The sequence below is a fragment of the Malurus melanocephalus genome, unplaced genomic scaffold (assembly GCF_030028575.1).
Source record: "Malurus melanocephalus ecotype Western Australia unplaced genomic scaffold, MMel_1.1 scaffold_174, whole genome shotgun sequence".
NCBI classification, from domain to species: domain Eukaryota; kingdom Metazoa; phylum Chordata; class Aves; order Passeriformes; family Maluridae; genus Malurus; species Malurus melanocephalus.
In genome coordinates, this window is record NW_026623406.1 from 385,181 (window position 1) to 408,307 (window position 23,127).

At 39.8% G+C, this 23,127-nt stretch overlaps 1 protein-coding gene across 3 annotated transcripts; it reads right to left on the bottom strand.

Annotated features, from left to right (window-relative positions):
* Positions 1-94: 94 nt before the first annotated feature.
* On the bottom strand, positions 95-22,906 carry OGT (O-linked N-acetylglucosamine (GlcNAc) transferase). 3 transcript variants are annotated; one of them, XM_057372577.1, is made up of 22 exons: positions 22,721-22,903; positions 18,902-19,052; positions 17,757-18,000; positions 16,186-16,254; positions 13,076-13,192; positions 11,646-11,725; positions 10,275-10,470; positions 9,907-10,047; positions 9,633-9,733; positions 9,287-9,440; positions 9,081-9,182; positions 8,675-8,854; positions 7,775-7,933; positions 7,059-7,148; positions 6,224-6,349; positions 5,612-5,782; positions 5,376-5,492; positions 5,131-5,298; positions 3,013-3,165; positions 2,063-2,315; positions 1,753-1,876; positions 95-1,155 (listed from the first exon to the last, which is right to left on the bottom strand). In XM_057372577.1, the coding sequence occupies exons 1-22, from the start codon at positions 22,755-22,757 to the stop codon at positions 981-983; spliced, it is 3,108 nt and encodes a 1,035-aa protein (XP_057228560.1). In that variant the 5' UTR covers positions 22,758-22,903; the 3' UTR covers positions 95-980. The 3 variants fall into 3 exon arrangements, with proteins under 3 accessions (XP_057228560.1, XP_057228559.1, XP_057228561.1); XM_057372576.1 differs by having other exon boundaries at positions 18,902-19,082; XM_057372578.1 differs by lacking the exons at positions 95-1,155; positions 1,753-1,876; positions 2,063-2,315 and adding an exon at positions 3,318-3,439 and having other exon boundaries at positions 3,054-3,165; positions 18,902-19,082; positions 22,721-22,906.
* Positions 22,907-23,127: the final 221 nt, after the last annotated feature.

Genomic DNA, 23,127 nt, shown 5'->3' on the forward strand with positions numbered 1-23,127 from the left:
ATTCCAACCCAAAATACCCATTWCTGCCGCGTTTTGAGAGCTACTCAAAACAAAATTACACAAAAAGGCAGCAGCACAAAACGTGAAACACCGGTCAAATCAAACTGGCAAACCAAAGCTTTATTTTTTTTTTTTAAAGTCTTTGCTACAGTACCTAGGACTGTATCCCTATACATAATTAACAATCATTCCTGAAAGATCTGTATTTGGCACCAGTTTGTGTTTACCTCAAACACTTGTGGGGAGGATTAATTTCAAATCAAATTTGGTTTCTCAACAGAATAGGAGCTGCCATCATGAAGCCAATTAGCTGAGTTATTGGAGAAGCTTAAAAAACAAAACAGAACAAAAAAAAAAAAAAACCCAAAGTCCTTATCTTAACCAACACATTACAGAGAGCTCCAAAACAGAGGTCAAACATTAAAAGGCTGATATAGGCTCAAGTGGTTTATAAAACCTATAAAAAAAGACTACACCAGCACATATGCCCTTTCAGTCCACACAGTTTAGAAATTAACACAGGGAGCAACTCGCTAGCTGGAAATCTTGTCATGGGAGAACCACATATATACCAACAGGAGTACCCAAAATCAAATGTTAAAATGCTCCAATCCAAAATCCACATAAAAGGAGAGAGGTTCGTAGGAAGATTAAATCAATCCATGATATCCTAAATTGGTTGGGCAGTTCAAACTTCCCCCAGCAACCACTTTGTCACTCATACACACAGGCTCACATGTACACGGCTCAATCCCATTCAAATTCCTCATGGAATAAAAGGATCCCAGGCTCTATTGAGTCTTTCCCTATCATGCAAGAAATAAGTCTGGCTGTGCTTTAATCACCATCATGTATTACTTCAGCCACAGAGTACCAGGCAGATTAAGTAGAAATGCACAGTTTTTAGCTCATCATCTCTGCACACGTGTTGGAGAGGCTCAGTTCCTGGAGAGTTCCTGGTAGGCACACCCAGTCTCTCTTCATGCAGACTCACTGGCCTCCACTGGTTTGATCATGTGGTCCGGTTTGTTGCCTGCAGCGTAGTGATCCCACATCTGGAGGTACAGCCGCTCCAGGTCCATCGTGTACTGCTTTGTGTTGAACAAAGGGCTGGATATTCTCTGTTTCCAGACTTTGCCACGGATTTTTTTCAGGCTGCAAAAGAGTTAGAGCAGTCACGAGATGTCCCAAACACTAGATAATACTGTTTACCTTTAAAATCTACTATTTTCAGCTAACCCAGAACTGTCTGTACAACTGTTCAAAAAAAAAAAACCAAAAACCTGCTCCACCACCTTTACCAACTTCCTGTTTTATCCCCTCTTCCTATCTGATGCAGACCAGCACAACCACTTAACTCGAAGAGCTGCAACATTAACTTGTTGCATTATCTGTAGCAAAATGACATTTTACACCATGATTTTAACTTGCAGTAAGTAACAAACTGCTATTTTTTTACTATTTTCACTAAAATATTCTATTTAAAAAGAAACAAAATGTAAAATATATTGCATTTTTTTCTGTTTTGCATCTAAGTAATTTCTTCAGTTACTGAGCTGGGAGTGCTGTTAAGCTACCATAAAAGCAGAGGCTGAACTAACTGCAACACAAAACAGCTCTAGAAGAGAACTGCCCTGCTWTTTTAAATATAAAGTATCTGCAGGAGTAAAACTACATGTTCTCAGCACTGTGCCCAAATACAGTACTCTATATTCTTTTTGTTCCCACATTACACAGTCCAAGTTGGCTTACTATTCCAGGTCAGTTCCCAGTTTCACAGCGATATCCTCATACTCCTGCCTGCTTTTTGCAATGAGCTCAAGACAACCGAGGCAGGTGAGCTGTGAGGCAGCAACTCGTGAGGCAAGAGTCTCGCCTAAAGGAAGGACAATAAAATGCAAATCAAAACCAACCAGGAACAAGTTTATCAAGAAACTTATCACACACTATAAGTTACTTTCCTTCTGCCTCCACAAGAGGCAAAATCTCTTGGGTTTGCTGTTATTAAAAAATTACCAATATTCCAACCCATGCGCTCAATATTGGTTCCCCACTGCATTACCTGGCATAGTGACCATTGGAGTCCCAGCCCAGAGCACATCCATGCCAGTTGTGTGTCCATTGCAAAGGGGAGTGTCCAGACAAACATCAGCCAACTGCCCTCTCCTCACGTGTTCTTCTTTGGGGGCAACAGGTGAAAAGATGATTCGATTTTGGGCAAGACCCAAGTTTTGTGCGTACTGCTGGATATTGGGCTCTCCTACAGCTGGGAAACGCAGCAGCCACAGCACACTGTTGGGAACTCTTTTTAGGATCTATAACAGAAATAAGCAAATACAGAATGTTCAGAGAGAAACATTTACTTTTCTGAACAAGAAATTGGCACATACTAAAATGAAGTGGAAGGCATAATCATTCAGTACTTTCACTTTGAGGTACAGGGCGGGAATTAAACAGATGATCATTATGAGTGGGATCACTAGGATTGCATTTTTAATCCCACTGAAAGAGACAGGAACTCTGAGCAACAGTTCACAGCAGTACTTACTAAAGTGAGTAAGTCTTGAAATTTATGGTCTCATTTGCTTATACTATGAAATATTAAAAAAAAAAATTCTCCTCAAGTAACTCTCAGCAATTCACTGTAAGCTGGAACCTGACACAGATGCTTTCCACTCAGATCTATTTATCTGCCAACTGCCAGGCCAGTTATAATCAATTGTACAGATAAAGGAAATCCAAATTACTTCACAAGGGAAAACCAGAATACTTAAGATATCCAAGACATAAATTTTCACTGGCTAGATGCACAAATACAATTTTAAATACGTCTAAAAACCTGTATATTTTACTAGCACTAAGCCTTGCAACACGAGCACTGTAAAGATTCAAATGGCTCAAGGTCAGTTTTCCATTGAAAAGTTAAAACTTAACTTGTATGAAGTTTCTGCTAACCTGAACAGCTATGCCAAAAATCTGACCTTAGATTTCCTACTCGGTACAGATACTCACATTAGCCCACATCTGCAAGGTGGAAGGATCAATCTTATATAGCTGATTGAAGTTACAGTACACAACAGCATCCTCTGGTAAGCCATACTGAGAACGAGTAGTAACAATTATAGTCCGTGGAACTTCTTCACCAGTTGCTGCTTTGTTGTTGATCTAAAAGGAAAAAAAACAAACTATTGAAGCAYGGAAACTGCAGGAAACAAGACTATGCCCTGTGGAATTGTCCTGAGACACATTTGTTAATATAACAAATTACTGTAAGCATATCTTTGGGTTTATGATCCGAAACAAAATTGTCTACTTACCCACCGCAAGAATTTAACTGGTATGTGTACACGCTTGTGGATGCCACAACGTTGCAACCACCAAGGCAAAAAACACTGGGCATTTTCATGCCCTTCCTATATCTCCCCGAAATTCCAAGTAACTGGAATAATTGGAAAGAAGAATCATATAAAGAGGCATTACACATGGAATCCTATCCTCCTTAAGGTCGCTTAATTTCCTTGAGACCAAAAATGAAATTAAAACTGAAAGACAGAATAAAAAGGTATKTAGAAAGCAAAGGGGTTTGATTTGTTTGGATTTTTATGGTTTATTTTTGGGTGTGTTTTTTGTGTGTGCTTTTCTTTTTTAAGATAAAAGACAGTAAGCACAGAACAGAAAAATCAATAGATGCAGACTCATATGTAACTGGTAAGACTATAAAGAACCAGCTGACAAGGAAAATAATGAAAATGCTGAAAATTAGATTAGAAGAGTTGGTGACAAACTTTTAAAAAAAATTGATCTTATAGCCTTCACAAAGAATAGGAATATGCTAATAAAAAGCAGCAGAGGATGAAGTTGGGATAATCAAGACACCATGCAAGAGTCTTGAGGATTAGTAAAATGGAAGCAGKATTTTTAATACTTTCTTTAATAATGACATGCAGTGATGGGATCAAGACCAGATGAACAGAGAGGGTAACACAGCTACTTCGAGCCTTTTTCTTTACATACATAMGTATTCAAAATTTAGATCAGTGGCATTGCAGCCAGCCACTGATGACACACTCGATGTGAATGACAATGACTCACTGTCACTGACTGTTAGAAGATGCACAACAGCTCAACAGAAGTTGGTAAACATGCTACTTATTCAAGTCACCAAGACCTCAAAAAACACGGTGCTCAGTTCTTGTCGACCTATGCCTAGAAGTAGCAGATCTCAGCACAAAGAAGTGCTGTATTAGTGTAATTGAAAGACAGAAATCCTGTTTTAGARGTGCACAGACAGAGCTTAAGAGTGCTTCATTTCAGTGGTGGAGGTTTAAAACAAGAATTCTCTATGATCCTCAGATGACAACTTAAAAAAAAATTCTAACAGCCTTACTGACCAACCTAAGACAAACTATTACCAACTTAAAGGAAAGTCTCAGTTGTGAACAAAATAATTCAAAAATAAGCCAAGGTATGTGATTATGAACAGAGCAGTGGTAACAAAAGGTTATCAAAATGATGTAAAAGAGGTTTCCTGAGGGAACTGAATAAAATTCACAAGATAATGAGTCACGCCAATATCAGAATAYGGCATTTCTTAAAGGGTAGAACTGTTCTGCAGTGGAAGAAGAGTCAAACAACACCAGTAACTGTCACTAAAATCCCATTAACTGCTAAGCACTGAGAGGTGGTGATACAGTGCACGATTCTGAAAGATGTAAGGAGATGAGTAAATGTTGTTGAAACACAATGGAATAACTTTGCTGCTATTCTATTACTCAGATTTTTTTTTTTTCTTATGGAAAAACACAACTGACACTAGTACCAGGTCACAAATCTCTGTAGGCTGCAGGCAATAAGGAAATCTTTCCTTCAAATTCTGAACAAGCGTCTTCTTTATGCAACAAGATTTAATTTCTTTGGACTTTAGATACCTCTAGATACAATTCCTCTATCTTTGGGAGGGAAGATCATCTTCTAGTACATCTGTGGCTTATAATGAGCTTCCTTCAGTATGACAACTAAACGAATCAACACGACAGAAAATACATTTGCTTGGAGATTTTCTTCCTTGTTATGTTAAAACATACACATGTAACATAAAACCCAGGAAAACAGTGTCCTGAAGTGCCTCACCTGAGTAGTTGCTAATCCATTACTGATGTTGAATCCATTGATAGTAATCTGGATTTGCCCACGATTAATCATCTCAATCACAGCCTCTGCAATGGTGTTCATAGGGATGACTGGCATGCTGAGRGCGGCATTGCCATCGGCATTGTCACAACCATCAGGACACTTCATCTGAGATAAATCACACAGGTATCAGAGGGGGTGCTACCTTCAGTCCCCAGGACTGTAYAGACAAGAGTAGCTCTCACCTTAACAATCTTGACATCAGGGAGGCTGTCAAGGAATGCCTTCAAGTCGATGCCATTCAAAACAATCCTGTTATCATAAATATGACCATTGGACTTGAAATCAATGACTGCTTTTTTCTGTTAAAAAAAAAGAGTTCAAGAAGTTACAAGATCCCTTATCAATACTATACTAAGAACCATTTTATAAAGGCAGCTATGGAAAACACCTACTTTTCTTGCCCTGTCTTCCAACGTACCTTCAGATGGGGGAACATGTTGGCATGGTCTCCAATAAAGAAAGTGTTTGGCATGTAAGCTAATTTCTCTGAATACTGCTCAGCCACCTCAACTGGGGAAGTTTCTTTATCTGTGATGATATAATCCATGAACAATGCCCCACTGGTTCCAGGATACCCTAGCCACATTGCCTAAGAAACAAGAAAGCAAGACTCCAGTTCCATGTGCATTGCAAAAATAAAGGAAGTTAAAAATCAATRAATTTTAAGTTCTATTTGCCACATACAGAATCAAGTTCCTTCTTCTGCTTCATTAAGATTAAATTCATCTTCATTGAAGATCAACCCCTAACACCAAACTTTCACTACCAAGACAGTAAACAATTCAAGTATATTCGAAAATTGAACTCTCAAGCAAATTTTCCCCACTGTGCACAGCTTTAAGCCAGAACACTATGCATCAGTGATTATAGCTTCTGACCTGAGACAACTCCTGTAGTACAGAGTGACTCTGATGAAGGTTTCTCCCATTCTTTTTCCATAGGCATTTAAAAAAAAAATCATTACTCAAAAAAACCCCCAAAAAAACTCTGACATGATTCTGGCTTACTAAGAGCCCTCTAACTCAGTTACCTGAATAGGTGCTGGTCTCAGGGCAAACAATTCATTTCGGGCTCCTTTGGTGTAGCCATTCATATTAATGAGAATGTGTATCCCATCCTGATGGATGCGGTCTGCTGCTTTTCCATTACATGGTATCTAGGAATAAATAAATACATAAATACAARTTCTTTTTGTTTTCAGTCTTTCAGAAATAAATGTGGTTAGTCATCAGTTAACAATGGACAGATGCCAACTGCATAATTTAATTTGAGACTTAAATCTTGTAATTCCTGGTTTTACAGAAGTGTGATTCCTCAATGCAGCAATAAACCTCAGCAGCAGTAAAACAAAAGCTAAAGGCTAGAAACTGAGGTTGTACAAACCAGAACAGCCCATCCCAYCACTCCTCTAAGGCTAATTAGTAATCAAAGCTCATACAGGGCAAGTGGCACATTCAAAACTGAGGTAGTATTGAAGACCAAACTGAAGATCAAGAATTAGCCAATTAACTACTCTGCAGGGTTTTGCCTTGACTTCTGTGTATASTGAAACCCTGGTCAGTTTTCCCACTGAATATGTATTTGCAGTTGTGACATCTTGACTTCTCCATGACATTTATTTTGAGATCTAACGTGAGTTACTAAATATTGATCATGTTACTTTTAAATAATCAGAGGTCGTAAGATCACCACATGCCAGGCAAGGCATAACAACAATACATCTATAAATTCCAAAATTCTCAACACTAACATCAGCTTAATTCAAGAAATGAGTGCAACTAAAAATCTCAAACTACAGTCTCATCTCTTCCTTCATTTTGAAAAATTTAGGTTTGCTAAAAGGTCAGTGCATCRAAMGAGCTCACCTGAGATAAATCAATGAAATGATTTGCTTCAGCCATCACTTTTACACGGAAGTTTGTYCCATCATCAGGACTCAGAGCATAACAGAATACCTGGAATATGAGGCACAAAAATTGCGTATCTGTGACAACTTGCTCATTAAAAAATTGTGCTATATTGCAATTTAAAATTACATCTAGTTTCACACAAATCATGTTAATTTATGTGGCATTTATTAGTTAAGAAAGAAGAAGAAAAAAAAAAGGTTCTGGCCTGTCTTTTGACACACTTGAACCAGGCCTAGTTCTGGTGCCAGAGTATGGCACTGCATCCTGCACAGACATATACCCCATGTTATCATCAGCACAAGGCAGAGAAACTTTAACGGAMAGATTTACATAAGAATTAAATTTTCTAAGAACGCCTTCTACAAGTCACCTTGGACTTTGTAATTAGTGAGACTCATAACTATRAATCAGGGTGAACAGACAAGCTAAGCCTCAGGGAAGCTTTTAAACAGTGACTCGTTGTCACAATTAGGAAACCTCAAGTGTATCTGAAAACAACATTTCATGTTGGTAAAGGAGGATGACTCGGGCTAAAAAACTCTTCAACCCATAAAAAAACCAAACCCAATAAGCAAAAATTTGTTCTTTCCTAGTTTAATTGCTTGCACTGAGAAAAAAAGTGCCACTTACAGCCATATTTAAAGCTTTAAGCATGCCATTTATATTTTTACCTCGAATTTGTCTGGGTTATGCATGCCTGGAATTGACTGCATTAGGTGTGAGGTTGGATGGTTTCCAAAATCAGAACTGACATAGCCAATACGAAGTCGACCTTCACTGGCCTTCAAATCCTTGGGATGCTCATATGGTGGCTTGTGAAGAACRTTAATCTGCCAAGAAAACATACACAAGTGTTTACAAACTCAGGAACTAAAATTTAAACAAAAGAACAAAAAAAAAACCCTAGGAGTTTGCAGAATTAACCTAATCCCACATTCAAGCAAGCAGTCATGGACATCTGTTGTTCCAAACCTGCATTTTATGTATTCCACTGGAGCCAAGTGCGGTGCCCACACACTGTGTCACAAGATGTGATGTCTCTGCTCTCAGGCAAATACAGATATTGCTACTGCATGGTGATGTTTTTGCTTTTCCAAGTTCCAGTACTCCACTCCTGATTATTAAATATGCTGATACCACACCATGATCCTCCTAAGTTCTCAAACCACAAACCACTTGTACTTGAATAGTATTGCTGTGAGGCACCACAGCACTTGTTCTGTTCTTTGCTCTCCATCTTCCCCAAGAATCAGTTTGTAACCACTAATTCCGGCAGGATTATCAGGCTACTCAGACAAGTCCCTTTGACAAAGTGTTATTTTCCAATAGTTAACCAGACCCTCCCACCAGCTGACAGCACATTTTCAATTATAACTGGCAACCTGCACAAGTAGTCWGTCTCAAAACTCACAAGCACTAACAGCTATGAACATTACATCCATCTCTTTACATGTCAGTGACTCAGAAAGCTTACAAAGGCTAATACTGACTACATATTATTAGATTTTAAGTAGAAACAGGCAAAGTCACAAAGAACTTCAATCACAGTTGGTCTGTATTAAACTTCCTACCTTGTCCAAACAGAGATTTCCATGTCTCTCAGCAATTGCCTTCCTAAAACTGTGAGAAAGGGGATATAACATGCTATGATGTGGGTGCACAGAAGGCAGTCTGTTTTTCTCCAGCTGATCAGCTACAATGCTAACCAGCTTCTTCATTCTTTCATCATAGTCTGTCCAGTCACAGACAATCTAAAAAAAAAAAAAAGGAAAAACAAAGATTAGAACAGCTTCCTTTGACCTGTATCAGTTAGTTCACAGATTTACGGTTAACGYTTCTTCCAAAAATGGAAGTGAGAACTTTCATAATTACTGCCGACTGTATAATCTTATCTTCTGATTTAAGTCTAACCATTTAAATTAGTAATCTTCAGCAGAGGAATCCTAAGAAGTACAATCAAAGCCTCATCTTCCTCACCTGCAAACAGTGGGCCAAGTTGCAATAGGCATCTGGGAAATCAGGTTTCAGTTTCAGAGCAGTACGGTAAGAGGCAATGGCTTCTGGTATATTCCCTGAATCCTGTAAAGACACAGAAATGAGTCAGCAGGTAAAAATATCCTCAGGGTAACTACTCACAGTGCACCACCACACTCTTCTAAGAGTGAATCATTCGCATGTGCTACCTTGTGAATCGAGGCCAGGTTGCTGTGGGCATCAGCAAAAGCTGGGTTTATCTGAATGGCACGGGTGTAGCACTGCAGAGCTCCTTGAACATCCTGCATCTCCTTCAAAGTGTTTCCCATATTAGAATAAGCATCTGCAAATGTGGGGCTGATTCTGAAAAATAAAGATAATAGGTCATGAACAACAAATGCTCCTCCTCCAACAAGGAAACATACTTATACCCAGACTTTTCTAYTTGGAAAGGAACTATGCGAATTAAAACACATGACTAAGTCACCTTCTATACAGATCTAGGCACTTTCCCATTAGGAAAGGCTGGGACTCTTACAGATAGTATCCATTTACCTAATAGCCTCTTTGTAATGCATCAGAGCCTCCTGTAACTTCCCCTGCTGTTGCAGAACACTTGCTAAGTTTGAATGCGCTGCAGCAAACTCTGGAAACACCTGGAAGAAAAAGAAGTTGACTCTGTCTCAAATGTCACAAGCAGACCATAGCAAAAAAACTTGTGCATTTATTACTGTGTTTTGTTGKTTTTTTTTAATAGAGGGAACAAACCCGTGTCCTATTACACATTCCCAATGTGAATCACCCACCTCCCCCTCACATTCAACTGTACCTCAAGAGCCTTCCGATAAAGACGGACAGCTTCCTCAATATTGCCCTGCTCCCGCTTGATGTTTGCCAGATTGTTGAGAGAATCTGCATGGGTGGGACAAAGTCGAAGTGCTGTGTTGTAGCATTCTTCTGCCTCTACCACCTTCAAAAAAAGAGACACTGTTAATATAGTACCATTTATTGTAAAAGTACTGTTTAGGAGAAGTCATTACACAATCACTTTTAAAAGGCTGAAGATTCAGATTTCCTGAATTATTCTTCCTTTTAAGTTAGGTGAGRTTAACATCCATCTTAACAAAATYGGTGACAGCTGGTGTCTATTAAAAAAGCATTCACTGTAATTTTAAGAAGGAAAGAAGTGCTCCTTACACTGCCTTTCTCCTTCAAGGCATTGGCCAAGTTACAGTAGGCATCAGGGAAGTGGGGCTGGAGCTCAATGGCCCTTCTGTAGGTGTCTATGGCCAGGTCTATCAGGCCCTGCTCATAGTACACACAGGCAAGGTTGCCATGCACAACTGCATGATTTGGGCTCAAACTCAAGGCTCTCAAATAAGCCGCTACAGCTCTGTAATAAAATAAAGATAAAACAAAAAGAGAAGGTAAACAATCATCCAGACAGCAGGAATTATATTTAYCTTAGTACAGTATATAGGGAACAAYKCTAAGTCTTCTGGAAAACAAGCAAAGCTTGCAGCTACATTTTTAACACTTTTCATTACTATGAAAAATACTTTTTTCCCTTACTCTGTTTTTTGCCAGTTTATTATTCAATTTTAACATGATAAACAGTATCATATTACAACTTTATTCTCTCCACTAAYCTACCAAGATTTATTTAAGACTTTAATCATCACTTTGTTCAAAAGTGAAATATTTTCGTTATATGCTCCTATAGCACTATATAAATGGCTGATGTATTCAAATCCAGGTTCTAGGAAAATTGTAACAATATACATAGCAAGTAAATCTTTAAAAGGTGATTAAAAAATCTAAAATTATAAAAAACCATGCCTCTGTTTGTTCCACTAATTCACGGTTAAATCAGACATCACTGAATCATTTAGACTGTGTGCAGTGCACATAATTAACCTGTTCCCTTCAAGATTTTATTAAATTTGAGGCCACAAACCACAGCTATCAGAAATTATAAACCAATTAACAGATATAATATGGTACATCGCATATAAACAACACAGCCTGGATCTTCTCCCAGAAACAAAAGATTCATTTACCAGATTAGAGGTCTCAGAACGAGACAACAAAACTGCAACCCAAGGCAGTAACATGAGGCAGGTATGTCGCAAATACAGAGTATTCAATCATATGCTTAGCTGAATTCCAGCATTTCAATTTGCCTCACACAGAAGGGAAATTTTAGAAGAGAGACACTTGCAAATTATGTTCTGAATCACATAATGAAAACAGAATTCAGGCCTTTCTCATGCATCTTATTTTCACCCTCCCAGCCTTAATTTCAAATTTATTTTCATCAGAAACTCTCGTTTTTGACAATGCTTCAAGTACAAGAAAGCAACATGAAAAGAATACATTCACTGGAATTTTTTGTTTTTATTTATATACACCAGCCTGATCTGTCTGCACTTCAAAGCCATTTGCTTGCTCAGCTTACAGTTGAAGTCTTTGCTATCCCTGTCCATAGACACTTCACAGAAGGAACACAATCTGTATCTTGATACACCTGACACGCCACCAGAAGAGTAACAGTACTGATCTGCTTACCTGTCAAATATCCTTGCCTCCTTCAGAACATTTCCCAGATTGATATAAGCATCCAAAAAATTTGGGTCAAGYGTTACAGCCTGAAAATAGTTTTGAAGTAGAAGTTTTGAACATTAAACACAAAAACATTCTCTACAAAACTGAGTTGTTTGCTGCTTTTAAAAAATCTAWTAAACATAATATGTACACATCTAAGACCATCAATAACCTAAGAAGGAAGAAAAGCTTTTATAAACCAACCACAGAGCAAARTTATTTATCTGCAGAAACGACAGCATGTACTACCTTCAAATTTATTTGTTCGCTTACCTAGTCAGTTGCAACTACTGCAGAATAAAGTGCTAAGCATTTATTTCCCATTASGCTGATCATACTTAACACTCCTGTCTACTGTTGCCCTTAACTTGTTTTTAAGGTAGAAACCCTAAAACATTATCTGTACTCTTTATCTACTGCAAAATAAGACTGAATTTTAAAATGTCAACAGTGCAGAAAAACTTCTTGTGAGAGATTGCTCACAAGAACAAGGTAAGAGCAAATACATCATGTGTGCAGGGAAAATTCAGYAGCCATTTAACTAACACATCTTCACTCCCTTCAAAATTATAAAATGCAAAAAACCACTTAAYCAAGTTACTGATGAAGCAACAGAAGCTGCACTACAAAGCTCCACGTGAGTATTTCACAAGCCCCACTCTTGCAGTCTCATGGGAACTACTCATTCCAAATTAAAATACTTCACCTATCACGAACTAGACACAGATCCAAAAAAAAAAAAAAAATCTTGAGCAGCTAGAGTTTTTTTGTAGATTAAAAAAAGCCGTAATTTTCAGGAAGAAACTGTTGCTACATCTTAAATCCAGCTTTAGGGCACTTCAGAAAGCGATGAGTACAAAATGAATTACCAATGATACCAATTAGATACTAATTGGAAGGTATAAGACAACTGGTTAATGACATCAATCTAAAGAAGTCTGAATACTAGTGAAAAATAATCCTGGAGAAGAGGAATTAATGTCACTTAAAACTGTCCTTCTTAATTACTCAAAGGACAGTAACACCTCAAACAACAATTAAGAGTGAAAAATGATTTTAAGCACCACGTTTGCTCTTCTTCTCACACACAAAACATGCGGAACATTATAACCAAATCAGATTTTAAAAATCTTCAGTCCAGAAAAGGACTGAAGAACAACAAATAATTTTCTTGTATTTGACACATGTGCAAAGTCCTAGGGCAGTTCTACATGTAACTCTGTGTAACATATAGACAATTTGAAACATCAGTAAGTTGGAAAAAAACAATGTGGGACATTAACCAACAGGATCATAAAAAGTTCTCCACTATCAAAATATTTCTATCACCTGCAAGCATACAACAGCATGTACACTGAAATCTAGGAGTGARGCTGACTCCCTTAGGTAGTTACCTTTTCAAAGTGATGAATTGCAAGCCAAATTTCTCCTTGGGCATTGAAAACACAGCCAAGATTACTCCAAGCCACTGCAAAGTTTGGTTGAGTCTCAATTGCTTTTAAGTAACAGGCCTTGGAATAGTTAAAGAAGAGAGATACAAGGGAAGGGGAATATTTGTAAAAAGAAAAAAATGAGAAAAAATAATTGTTAGTATGCCTTCTCTAACCAGCCAAAAGTGACCCTGCAGTATAGGCTAGCTTGCGCCAAAACTAATGCGCTGCAAACTGTTGTTGATCCTGCGCCAGCGCAAACCAAAACCCAGGTGCAAGCCCACCATTTTTCAGTTATGCTGACAACAAATTAACATTCCTTCCGACACAAGATCACCACAGAAATCACCTCAGAAATAATTAAAGTTGTTCACCAGAAAGATCTGCTGTCCTTAAGTGCGTAAAAATAAAAAAAAATACTGTGTAAAAACAACCTCACTCTGTAACAAAATTTTCAAATATTCAAAATCAGATAGAAATTAATTAAAAAAAAACCAAAAAAAATTAAAAAGATAAAGCCATTCCTCAGTTTTAAGTGTGCATGCCAAATGAGATGACACACCCAATCTGTATCTTTTTTTTCTGGTTTCCTCAAATACATCCAACCTCTCCTGCAGCTTCAAAACCTCAAATGACAGGATTGCATGAAGGTTTAGGTCCCTGTAATGCAAGCGCAAGAAATCGCTGCGCATCCTACCCAGCACGGCGCCACGCTATCGCTGCGAACTGCTTGCTCTAGTGATTGCCCCAAGGTGCAGTGAACGGCCAACCAGAATCATTAATCTACCAGACAGGCCCACACAAAACTCGCGTGTTAAATTTGATGTYTGAACTCTGTAAATGCGTTACAACCCAATTTTATCCAAAAGGCTGCAGCCTGGAGCTCGGGCAGTTGCCCGATCAGAGATTAATCATCGAGTCAACCGTTCACGGGGGCTTTATCGCACGCAATGCGCGTTACCGCTGCGCAGCCTTTGCGCTACTGCAGGATCACAGCGCATCATCAGAAGAGCAGAACGCTGCAATCCAAACAAAGAAGAAAAAAGGAAAAAAATGAACAACCAGAAGAGTTAGAAGCTTTTACTATTAACTATCTCCAATTATTTCTTTAAAAAATATTTTAATTTACTTTTACTTTATTTCTTTGAAAGAATTTGTGGCTAATAGTATAAAATATTCTTACATTACTTGCTTGTAATTAAATATTTTAAGCTGTTTCTGAAGCCACAAGACAGAAGATTCAGGCATGGAGGCAAATGGTTTTGCTGTGGCAGTTACAAACCCGTTACCATATTTCTCATCATGTGACTTTTCGGTGCGTTCCTTGCTGGAAGAGGAGGAGGAGGTGTGTGTCTGCCCTAGATCCAGGCCTCGAGCTCCCTTCAGCGAGGCACCTTACGCATGGAATAGGAGGTTTCACCCACCTGAAACCTTCTAAATACAATATCAGTGGTGAAAAACCAAAAACAAGAGAGAAAATAAAACAAGATCATTAGTAAGAGTTCAACAAAGCAATTGCATTTTTTTGGATATGTCTTAACACATGGGAATGAGGATAATCTGTCTGTAACAAGGGAGACATGCAGAAGGGARAGGGTTAATCGGGCAATTGCATACAGCAGGGACTTTTTTTTTTGGAAGAAAGGCTCTGAAATATCTACAAAGAAATTAAATTTTAGTTCAAACTGTAAGGAATCTGCTGGCTTGATCTTTCAAATGGACTGATAACCAAAGAAACACATTGCAATTTACTCAAGATGTTTTTCCTCATTTATTAAGTTCTCACAAAACGGAATAACACTTTCAAACTAGGTGTCTCCAGAGCTCTGAAACAAAGAAGTCAGCAACCTAATGCAGGCGCAGTGTCTTGGCCTATACCAGTCACACTAAAGCTGCAGTGAAGTGCAATTCATGTTAGCTGTCCGCTTGGTGGGCTGAGAACCAAGTGTCTCAAAGACTGTTCAACTCCAAATGCTGCTACACAATGCTGTTTTCAACCTGGATCCGACCAAATCAATCAGGCTGCCCTAGGCTGGTACACGCATCCAAGTTGTTAATGAGAAATCAAAGCAATATTGAATTTTGAACCTGCAGTCCCCGTTACCCCATAAAGATCCCCACCCTCCCCAAATGGTGCTGCAGCCAAACAGACAGCTACGCTGTTCATACACTCCACTTCTGAGCATGCGCGTGGGGCTTGGAGTGACAGCCGTGGAGTCCAGAGTGGTTCTGATTTCTCCACACTCCTCACCCCTGCAGCGCGGACGCGTAAGGTGGCTTGTAACAAGACAATTTCTTTCTGCAATCCAAATTTTAATGTGCCAAGAATTTTAAACTCATCTTGGTGTTCGAATTCTCAGTTTAGGAAACGCAAGACTGCTAGAAGCCACCTTTCCACTACAGCAAGTTTTCTTTTGATCAGTTCATTTACCAAACAAACCAGCTTTGTCCTTCCGATTTCTTTATTTTGGGAGAGGGGAGAGGGAAGACATGAAGAAAAGATATTGGGGGATGGGGGTGGGGGGGTGGTGTGTGTCGCATACTGAAGCTATTATTTACTAGCCTTTCTTCCACTATCAAGGGAAGGGAAAAGTTAAAAGAATAAAAATCTTTAAAAGCCAATATTACAAGGTAACATTTGGATAAGTTTCTTCTCCACTTACAAGCCACAAAGGACTTTAGAAGAGCAGCATTGTCAATAGCACCTGCATCGTACAGGGATCTCGAGCTAACCACAGGCTCTCTGCTTGGCACCAGCAGGCAAGCCTCAGATCTGAAGGATTGTTACTTATTTCCAGATGAAAGCATGATGGAGCCCCTGCCCAATACTTCAGAATGGTATCAGATAGTCTAGTTCAGCAGCAAGGCTTGGTAACTTTCCATTTCTTGACTTAAACCAACTTTTAAACATGGACATGCCATATCTTGCCCTGCAACTACTCTGGGGTGTTTCAGTGCCTTCAGTTTTCAGAAGTTTCTCGGACTGTCTGTAGATCAACGCAGATTTGAAGACTTGGTGCAAAGTTCAAGTTTTCAAAACACTGACGTTTACATGTATTCTACCCAACACCTACCTTGGCTTCTTCCAAGCGACCCAGGGCTTTGAGCAGGTTCCCCAGGTCACTACGAACACAGTACAAGTCCTGAAAAATCAAAATCACACCATCAGCTTCACGACTTCGGTCATCATGGAGAATTTGCAAGGGAACAACTCAGTCCTCTAAAGCTTAGCTTAGACTCTTAAACWCATCACAAATGTAAATTATTTTTCTTGACCTAACATTACAGACAACAGATAATCTGACCAAATTTATTACTGTAAAAATACAATTGTAAAGAATTAAAAAGAAATAGAATTTGCATGAAATTTTATTACACAGAAACAGAAAACTGTAAACAAATGGTCCCCCAGCAGCTTAATTAATTTTGCCATATTTAAGTATTTGAAGCCCCCCCCTTTTTTTTTGTTCCAACCATGACTTCAAACTTGTACTCATAAGATTCACCATTGTTATTATGGCTTTAAAATAGATATATAAAGTAATTTTGCTGCCTGAACCCCTAAAGAATTTTTTCTCCCTGTTTTGCCTASTAATCCATCCATTTCCAACAGCTTTACCACATGTTCTTGTTCTTTCATTTGTTTAAAATGAAACCACAGTCTGCAACTGCATTATCTAGCAGTAAAGACCACAGAGAATGGAGACATTTTGTCAACACTAATGAAAGGATTTACCAACCTAAACAAAACTCAAGTCCTGTTAAATAACTCAGCATCTCACATTTTTCTAACCAGTGCATCCACTAGTCACACCACTTGGCATATTAAGTTAAACAAGTTCACACTGGCTGCAGAACAGAGAAATTGGATTCTGAGCCCTTGTTAGACTGGGTTTGCATATGCTTTTCTTAAAGAAAAAGGATTTATGCTCACAGGACTGATGCTGCACTTTAAGTACTTCTTATCAAAATGTTTGACCAAAGAGAAAACAGATACCTTCACCACACTGAACAGTAATATAGGACAGTGGTCTGATACAGTGTTTACTGAACATGTCAATTTGAAACAGTTACAACCAAAAATCAAAACACCAGATCAATCAATTTCATAGGAGTCACTTACAGTCAGTTTCAGCCTATAAAATTTAAATGGATGCTTCTGTAAACCAGTCCACAACAAAAATCTAAGCCAGTCTACAGCAGAAATCTACCCAAGGCAACATTCATCACCATGAAATTTCTGACTTCATGATACACATAATACCTGGTGATTTTTCAAGATTTCACATTCAAGTCTAAGCACTGATTCTCTCACTGTATACCACCTTAAAGCACACAAAGCTAAATATGAGGCCATTCACTAAAACTTGTAACTTCAGAAAAAAAACCATAACCTTGCTTTTCCTGTTATCTAAGCAGGTATGTTATATATACAGAGAAGTAAACAACCAGCAGCCTTTACTGCAATGTACAACTTTCTACAACAAGCCTTTCAAAGATCCTTAAAAATAGTATTAACTACTTCATTAAATTTGTGGTACACAGGTTGGAAGGATTATCTTTTGTTTATTYTTTGAAAGCTGCTACTTTTGTGTCCTGGGGCAGTAATAAAGAATGGACTTCTATAAAATAAAGCATTACTTACAGGGTTGTACTGAAGGGCAGACACATATGCCTGTACTGCTCCTTCCATATCACCTGCAGCTACGAGTGCAGCAGCCAAGTTAATATATCCATCAATGAAATCTGGTTTGAGGCGCAGTGCATGTCTGTAATGTTCAATTGCTTCCTGCAGCTGTCCACGCTCCTTGTACACATTGCCTAGGTTTGAATAGGCTTCAGCCAACAGTGGATTCTGTTTGATTGCCAAAGTGCTGAAGTGAGCAGACCTGGAGAAAACAGACAAGTTAGCAAATAAAAAAACAACCCAAACCCAAACAAAATAACCCAAACAAACTCAGCCTCGACATTCAGTGTTTAGCTAGTTACTCTAATGAACATTCATGCTTAGGAGAGCCAAATACACAGCCAACAAATCTGGACTTACAGAGCTGTCTTGTACATTTATGCTCCCAGCTTAAACTCTGATCTCCCTGGTTCCCATTTTAGAGTCTACTGAACAAAGACAGCTCTCATTTTCAGTCAGAAGGGTTCAAGGKTTCAGCAAACTTGAGCTCAACACACTTGAAGAGAACACTACGTGAATCTTGTGAAGCCTCTTCCAACATGCGTATGCTTTAAGCAAAGTTCTACTTTATGTTCTTTTCAAGAAGCAGGACACAACTTATATGTAAAATTCTGTTGTATCTTCACCCATTTTATTTTCCCATATCTTAGCTACTACAATTTCAATCAGAAGATGATRTAAAACAAATCTCAGTCAAAAGTTCTTACTTCCTTCACCAGCAAACATGAATTTACAGCTACAAGTGAAGTTCAAAATGCTGGAGGCACAGAAAGCAAGATCAGGAATCAGTAAGCAGAAAGAATATAGAAACATCTTTCAGATCCCAAAACCCCTTCACTAAACATGTTGTTGTGCAGCAAGCAATCAGTCTTGCAACTTGAAACCCAAAAACCAAACCCACAAACCCCTATACTGCAGGTGGAATGAACATTACACATGGAAATTCTACCAGTACACACCAATGTGACTGATGCTCTAATGGTAATATGTACAATAATAAAATAACACAAGAATAAATGGCAGGGACGCTGTTTGCTGTAAAGCTGACAAGTCCAATTTATATTTCTCTGACCCCAGCAAAATTCCAGAAGGAAGAAGCCTACCTGTCCAGTCGGCGACACTGGAAGTGAATGGACGAGAGTAATAAAAGCACACCAGTGTTATCAGGCTCCTGTCTCCAGAGCTGCATGCAGTGTCTCTCTGCTGCTTCAAAGTCTCCTGCCTGATACTCACGATGAGCCAACTCCGCTAACCCTTGGAAGGAAAGCATACGTTTCGTTGGTTCTGGAGAATCACCAAAACATTTAAAGGGGGAAAACAAAAAGTTAGATGATGGGAACAAAACAAAAACAAAAATAAAACAATGAAAAAAAAATGTATACAAATAATGGATGACAATGATTGAAATGATAYGAAACACTACAGCAGGTGACAGTTGGGACATTAAAAACTTATCTCTACCAATCCTTGACTTCCTCAGCTAAAACAGCAAAAATGCAGACTATAACGACTGCGAATATTTGTAAGTCAATAACTTTTCATTATTCTGAAAGACTCCTGTCATGATATGGTACCATGGTTCCTAACAGTGGAAGTGCTCCTAACAGAACAAAGAYTCTCCTCACTCTCCCCCACGACTGAAAATGCTATCCTTTGCTATGTTAAAATAAAAGCTCTAACAATTTAATATGGAAATGAAGGACAGGAGACAAAGACTTTAAAGAACTTGAACAAAAGAAAAGTTTTGCTGGGCAAGTTGTGAAAGCCTTTAAAAAAATGGCAAAAAAAAAGCACAATGGGTAACATTCCTTGAATCCTGCATACTCCTACGTTTTGTCTGAGGAGTCAAAATCCCTTCACAGGAAAAAAAATGGTCTGGGAACAATATCTGATGAGAAACAAACACAAACTTCAGTGATTATGTAACTGGCCTACAGGAGGAACCATTAAGCAGACAGGGTACAGGAAAGGAGTTACTGCTCTCCTGGAGGCTTAGCTGGAACAGGAGCAACAAAATGGTTTTAGAATTTAATAACCAATTGTGGAGAACAAAATCCTTCAATAAAACACCACCTGTTCTAGACAAAACAACCGGAAGTGAGAAAAGTCAGTAAAATTTCAAACAAAGTAATAAACAAGTGCAATTTGGGAAAAAAACACAACCAGTCATCCTAGAAAGAAGTGCTGGCCTTCAAATTTTCCACCTTTATACCAACAGCTCTTAAATGTTTGATTACCCCAAGTATCTCCCATTTTCCCTTCTGTACTCTGCAGTCCTTTAATGCCAKACATGAAACACTTCCTACCTCATCCTACAGAGTTTAAAAATTTTGAATTTAAATGAAACAGATAAACCTTTTTTTTAATACAAGAAAGCACCTCAATAGTTGAGCATACATTTTTGCAGAGAGGTAGTACAAAAGTCCTGAGACTCTTACACTTTTGTGAGAACTCTGGACACTGTAAAAATAATCATAAATATATTAGGTACAGATTTAGTACCTAGTATTTATTTTACAAAATTGGGATTGATGCAAGTTATTTGAATTATTTTCAAATTTGGGGTTTTAGCACCAGCAGGTTTTAATGTAAGACTGCAAGTACTCCAGAAGCACAGTGGCTTTTCCAGATAGTATATTGTGTCTGTCAGTGCTATAAACTGTTTCACAGTAAATTGCACCTACCAATTAGCCATTTTCAGGTAACTGAYGAATTAGAAACCAAGTATCTTCATCCAGATTAGATTCCACTTTTTCAAACCCTGACTAAGGGCAAAGTGGACTTCAAGATCTGGTTAAACCTACTGGCAAAGATAAACATTGGTACAAGCCTTATTCAACATGAGAATGTTGAACTGTGGCTGAAAACCACACCACTTATAAATGGGGTTGACAGTAATACTGATACTGGAGCACCATCWGACTGTTCTTCACTTGGTCCTGCTGCTGTTAACAAGTTTTGCCCCACTGGCAGCCAAGCGTGTTTTCAAGTTCTGCTGATGGCACAAACATAGGGAAACCAGATAGAGGAAGAGCATGTCTCATGAACTCAATTTCCTCTTCAAATACATTTCAATTGCTTTAGTAAATTTCAAAGCTAAAATACTCAAAAAACACCCCAAAACTAAACAAAACAACCCAAAACTTCACACTTCAATACTTGTGACTGCTGGGAAAGAAGCTTTCGGTCATTATCTAAATACTACATTTTGCCTACTTAAAGCAAGAACTCAAACTGAAGTTGCAACTCCTGGGCAACAGAGCAGGCAGAGCAGATGTAACACCTGGAAATGAGCATTGCTAACAAAACCAACAAAAGAAAAAAAAACAACACTGTCATTTTCTTTCATTTATCAAGTGATAAATTTACAAAACATTCTACCCTTTGACTCCAGAGATAAGGCAAACTCAGTATAAAATTGCAAGTCCTCTACCTCCAAGTGAGTATTTTACAAAGGATTCTGAAAAAGTTCACTGAAAAGCAGGAAGTGAACAGCCACATCACAAAGTTCAGAATGAGATAAACTTTTAATACAAAGTTGGCTGGAAGTTATACAGTGCAAATATCCATAACACAGCCCATGGATGGATGCTCACCCAATCAATTTGTAAAGAAAATAATTGCAGTGAGGAGTCACGGCCAGGAAAATCCCTTATCAAGTCTTGCATAAATGAATTTTTGTACCTAGGCTAACTTGTGCATGCTTTGACTATGACCTTGGAAAAGTCTAGTACGTGCTGTTACAATGACCTACCCTGAGGCTTCTAGACAATACAAGCAAAACAAAAAGCTGAACAGAACCATCAAGAAGGCGCCCAAGGCCATTCTACCCCCCACCCTCCCCAAATACCGCCCTAAACACTTGCAATACACTCATGCTCAACCTTGCGCTCAGATACAATCYAGGTCCGGACAGGAGCAGTGGTTASCTCCAGTTGGGAGGTGCTGGATGAGGATTCTCTCCCAGCGCACGTGCTCTTTTTTACCCCCAGGGATCAAGAGGATGCTGCAGCCTCGCTGACCAGACACACAGTTCTAGCTGAGAAGGTACGAAATACCGTACTGCAGCATCTTCCTGTATCACTGCCGTTTCTCTTTAGATCCCTTATCTCTACACTACTATCCCGTTTCTTTCTCCAAAAATCCTCCTTTTCCTTCTACTTTTCCCAGACATCGTTTCACCTCTTCCTGCCCCTTTGGTTACAGAAACCCCCAAAATCTGGGCGATAAAGCTATACTGTCCTTTCATCTTTTCAGTATAAGCATAATACTTCTTTATCTTGTTCTACGGAGAAAGTAAAGATTTCTCCTCTTTTCCATTCCTCAAGTTCTGGATCTGCAAACTAAATTTAGGGCAGGATCTTTCCTTGATACAAAACGCTATCTTACTGTTCMGAAAAGCGCTTCACTGCTCGGCTATGCCACAGAACCACAGAACGGTTCGGGTTGGAAAGGACCTTAAAGATCATCTCGTTCCAATTCCACCATTCTCTGCCACGGGCAGAGACACCTTCCATTCGATCAGGCTGCTAGAAAGAAAGTCCTACTTAAGTGCAGCGAGCGATTCTGGGCAAATCAACACAMATTTTGGGTCAGGCTTTTACCCTACTTCGCCCTCTAACGCAGTCACCTGATAGTCTGATAAATATAGCAGCGAGCCCGCCGCACTCACACCTCCCCGCGCCTCTCCGGCAGCGGCCCGGAGCTGCCCACGGGCAGCGCCCACCGGAGCGCACCCAGGGCCGCGCTCGGGCCCGGGGCGCACACACCCCCACAAACGCSGTGGGGACACCCCCGCCCCGCCGCTTCTGGAAAGTTCCGCCGGGCGCGGGCCRAGCGAGCGACCCTGGGGGCGAGGGCACGGCCCGGCCCCCGCTGTTCCCGGCCAGCCCGTCCCCGGGGGGCGCCGCAGCGCACGGTACCTGTGCTGTCCGCCACGTTCCCCACGGAGGTCGCCATCGGGACAGGGGCCGGGGAGGCTGTGGCGGCGACGGCAGAAGGTGCGCTCGGGCCGGGTCGGGCCGAGCTACCCGCAGTCGCGGCGCGCTGAGGCGGCGCTCCCGAAATGGCGGCGGCGACGGTACCGAATGGCCGCGGCCGGAACTATCACCGCCGAAAATAGTCCGGGCGGCGCCGGGCAGYGCTTCCTCACGGCGGGCGGAAGGACCTGGCGGAATGGCGCTACARTGAGAGCCAAGATTATCCTTCCGCGTGCAGCGCTGCGCCAAAGGCGGCGGGACTGCGCATGCGCCGCCACTTCCCGGTACCCCGCACGTGGCCCCGCGGAACCGGCACTCACCGGGACAGCAGAGCTGAAACAGCGGGGCAG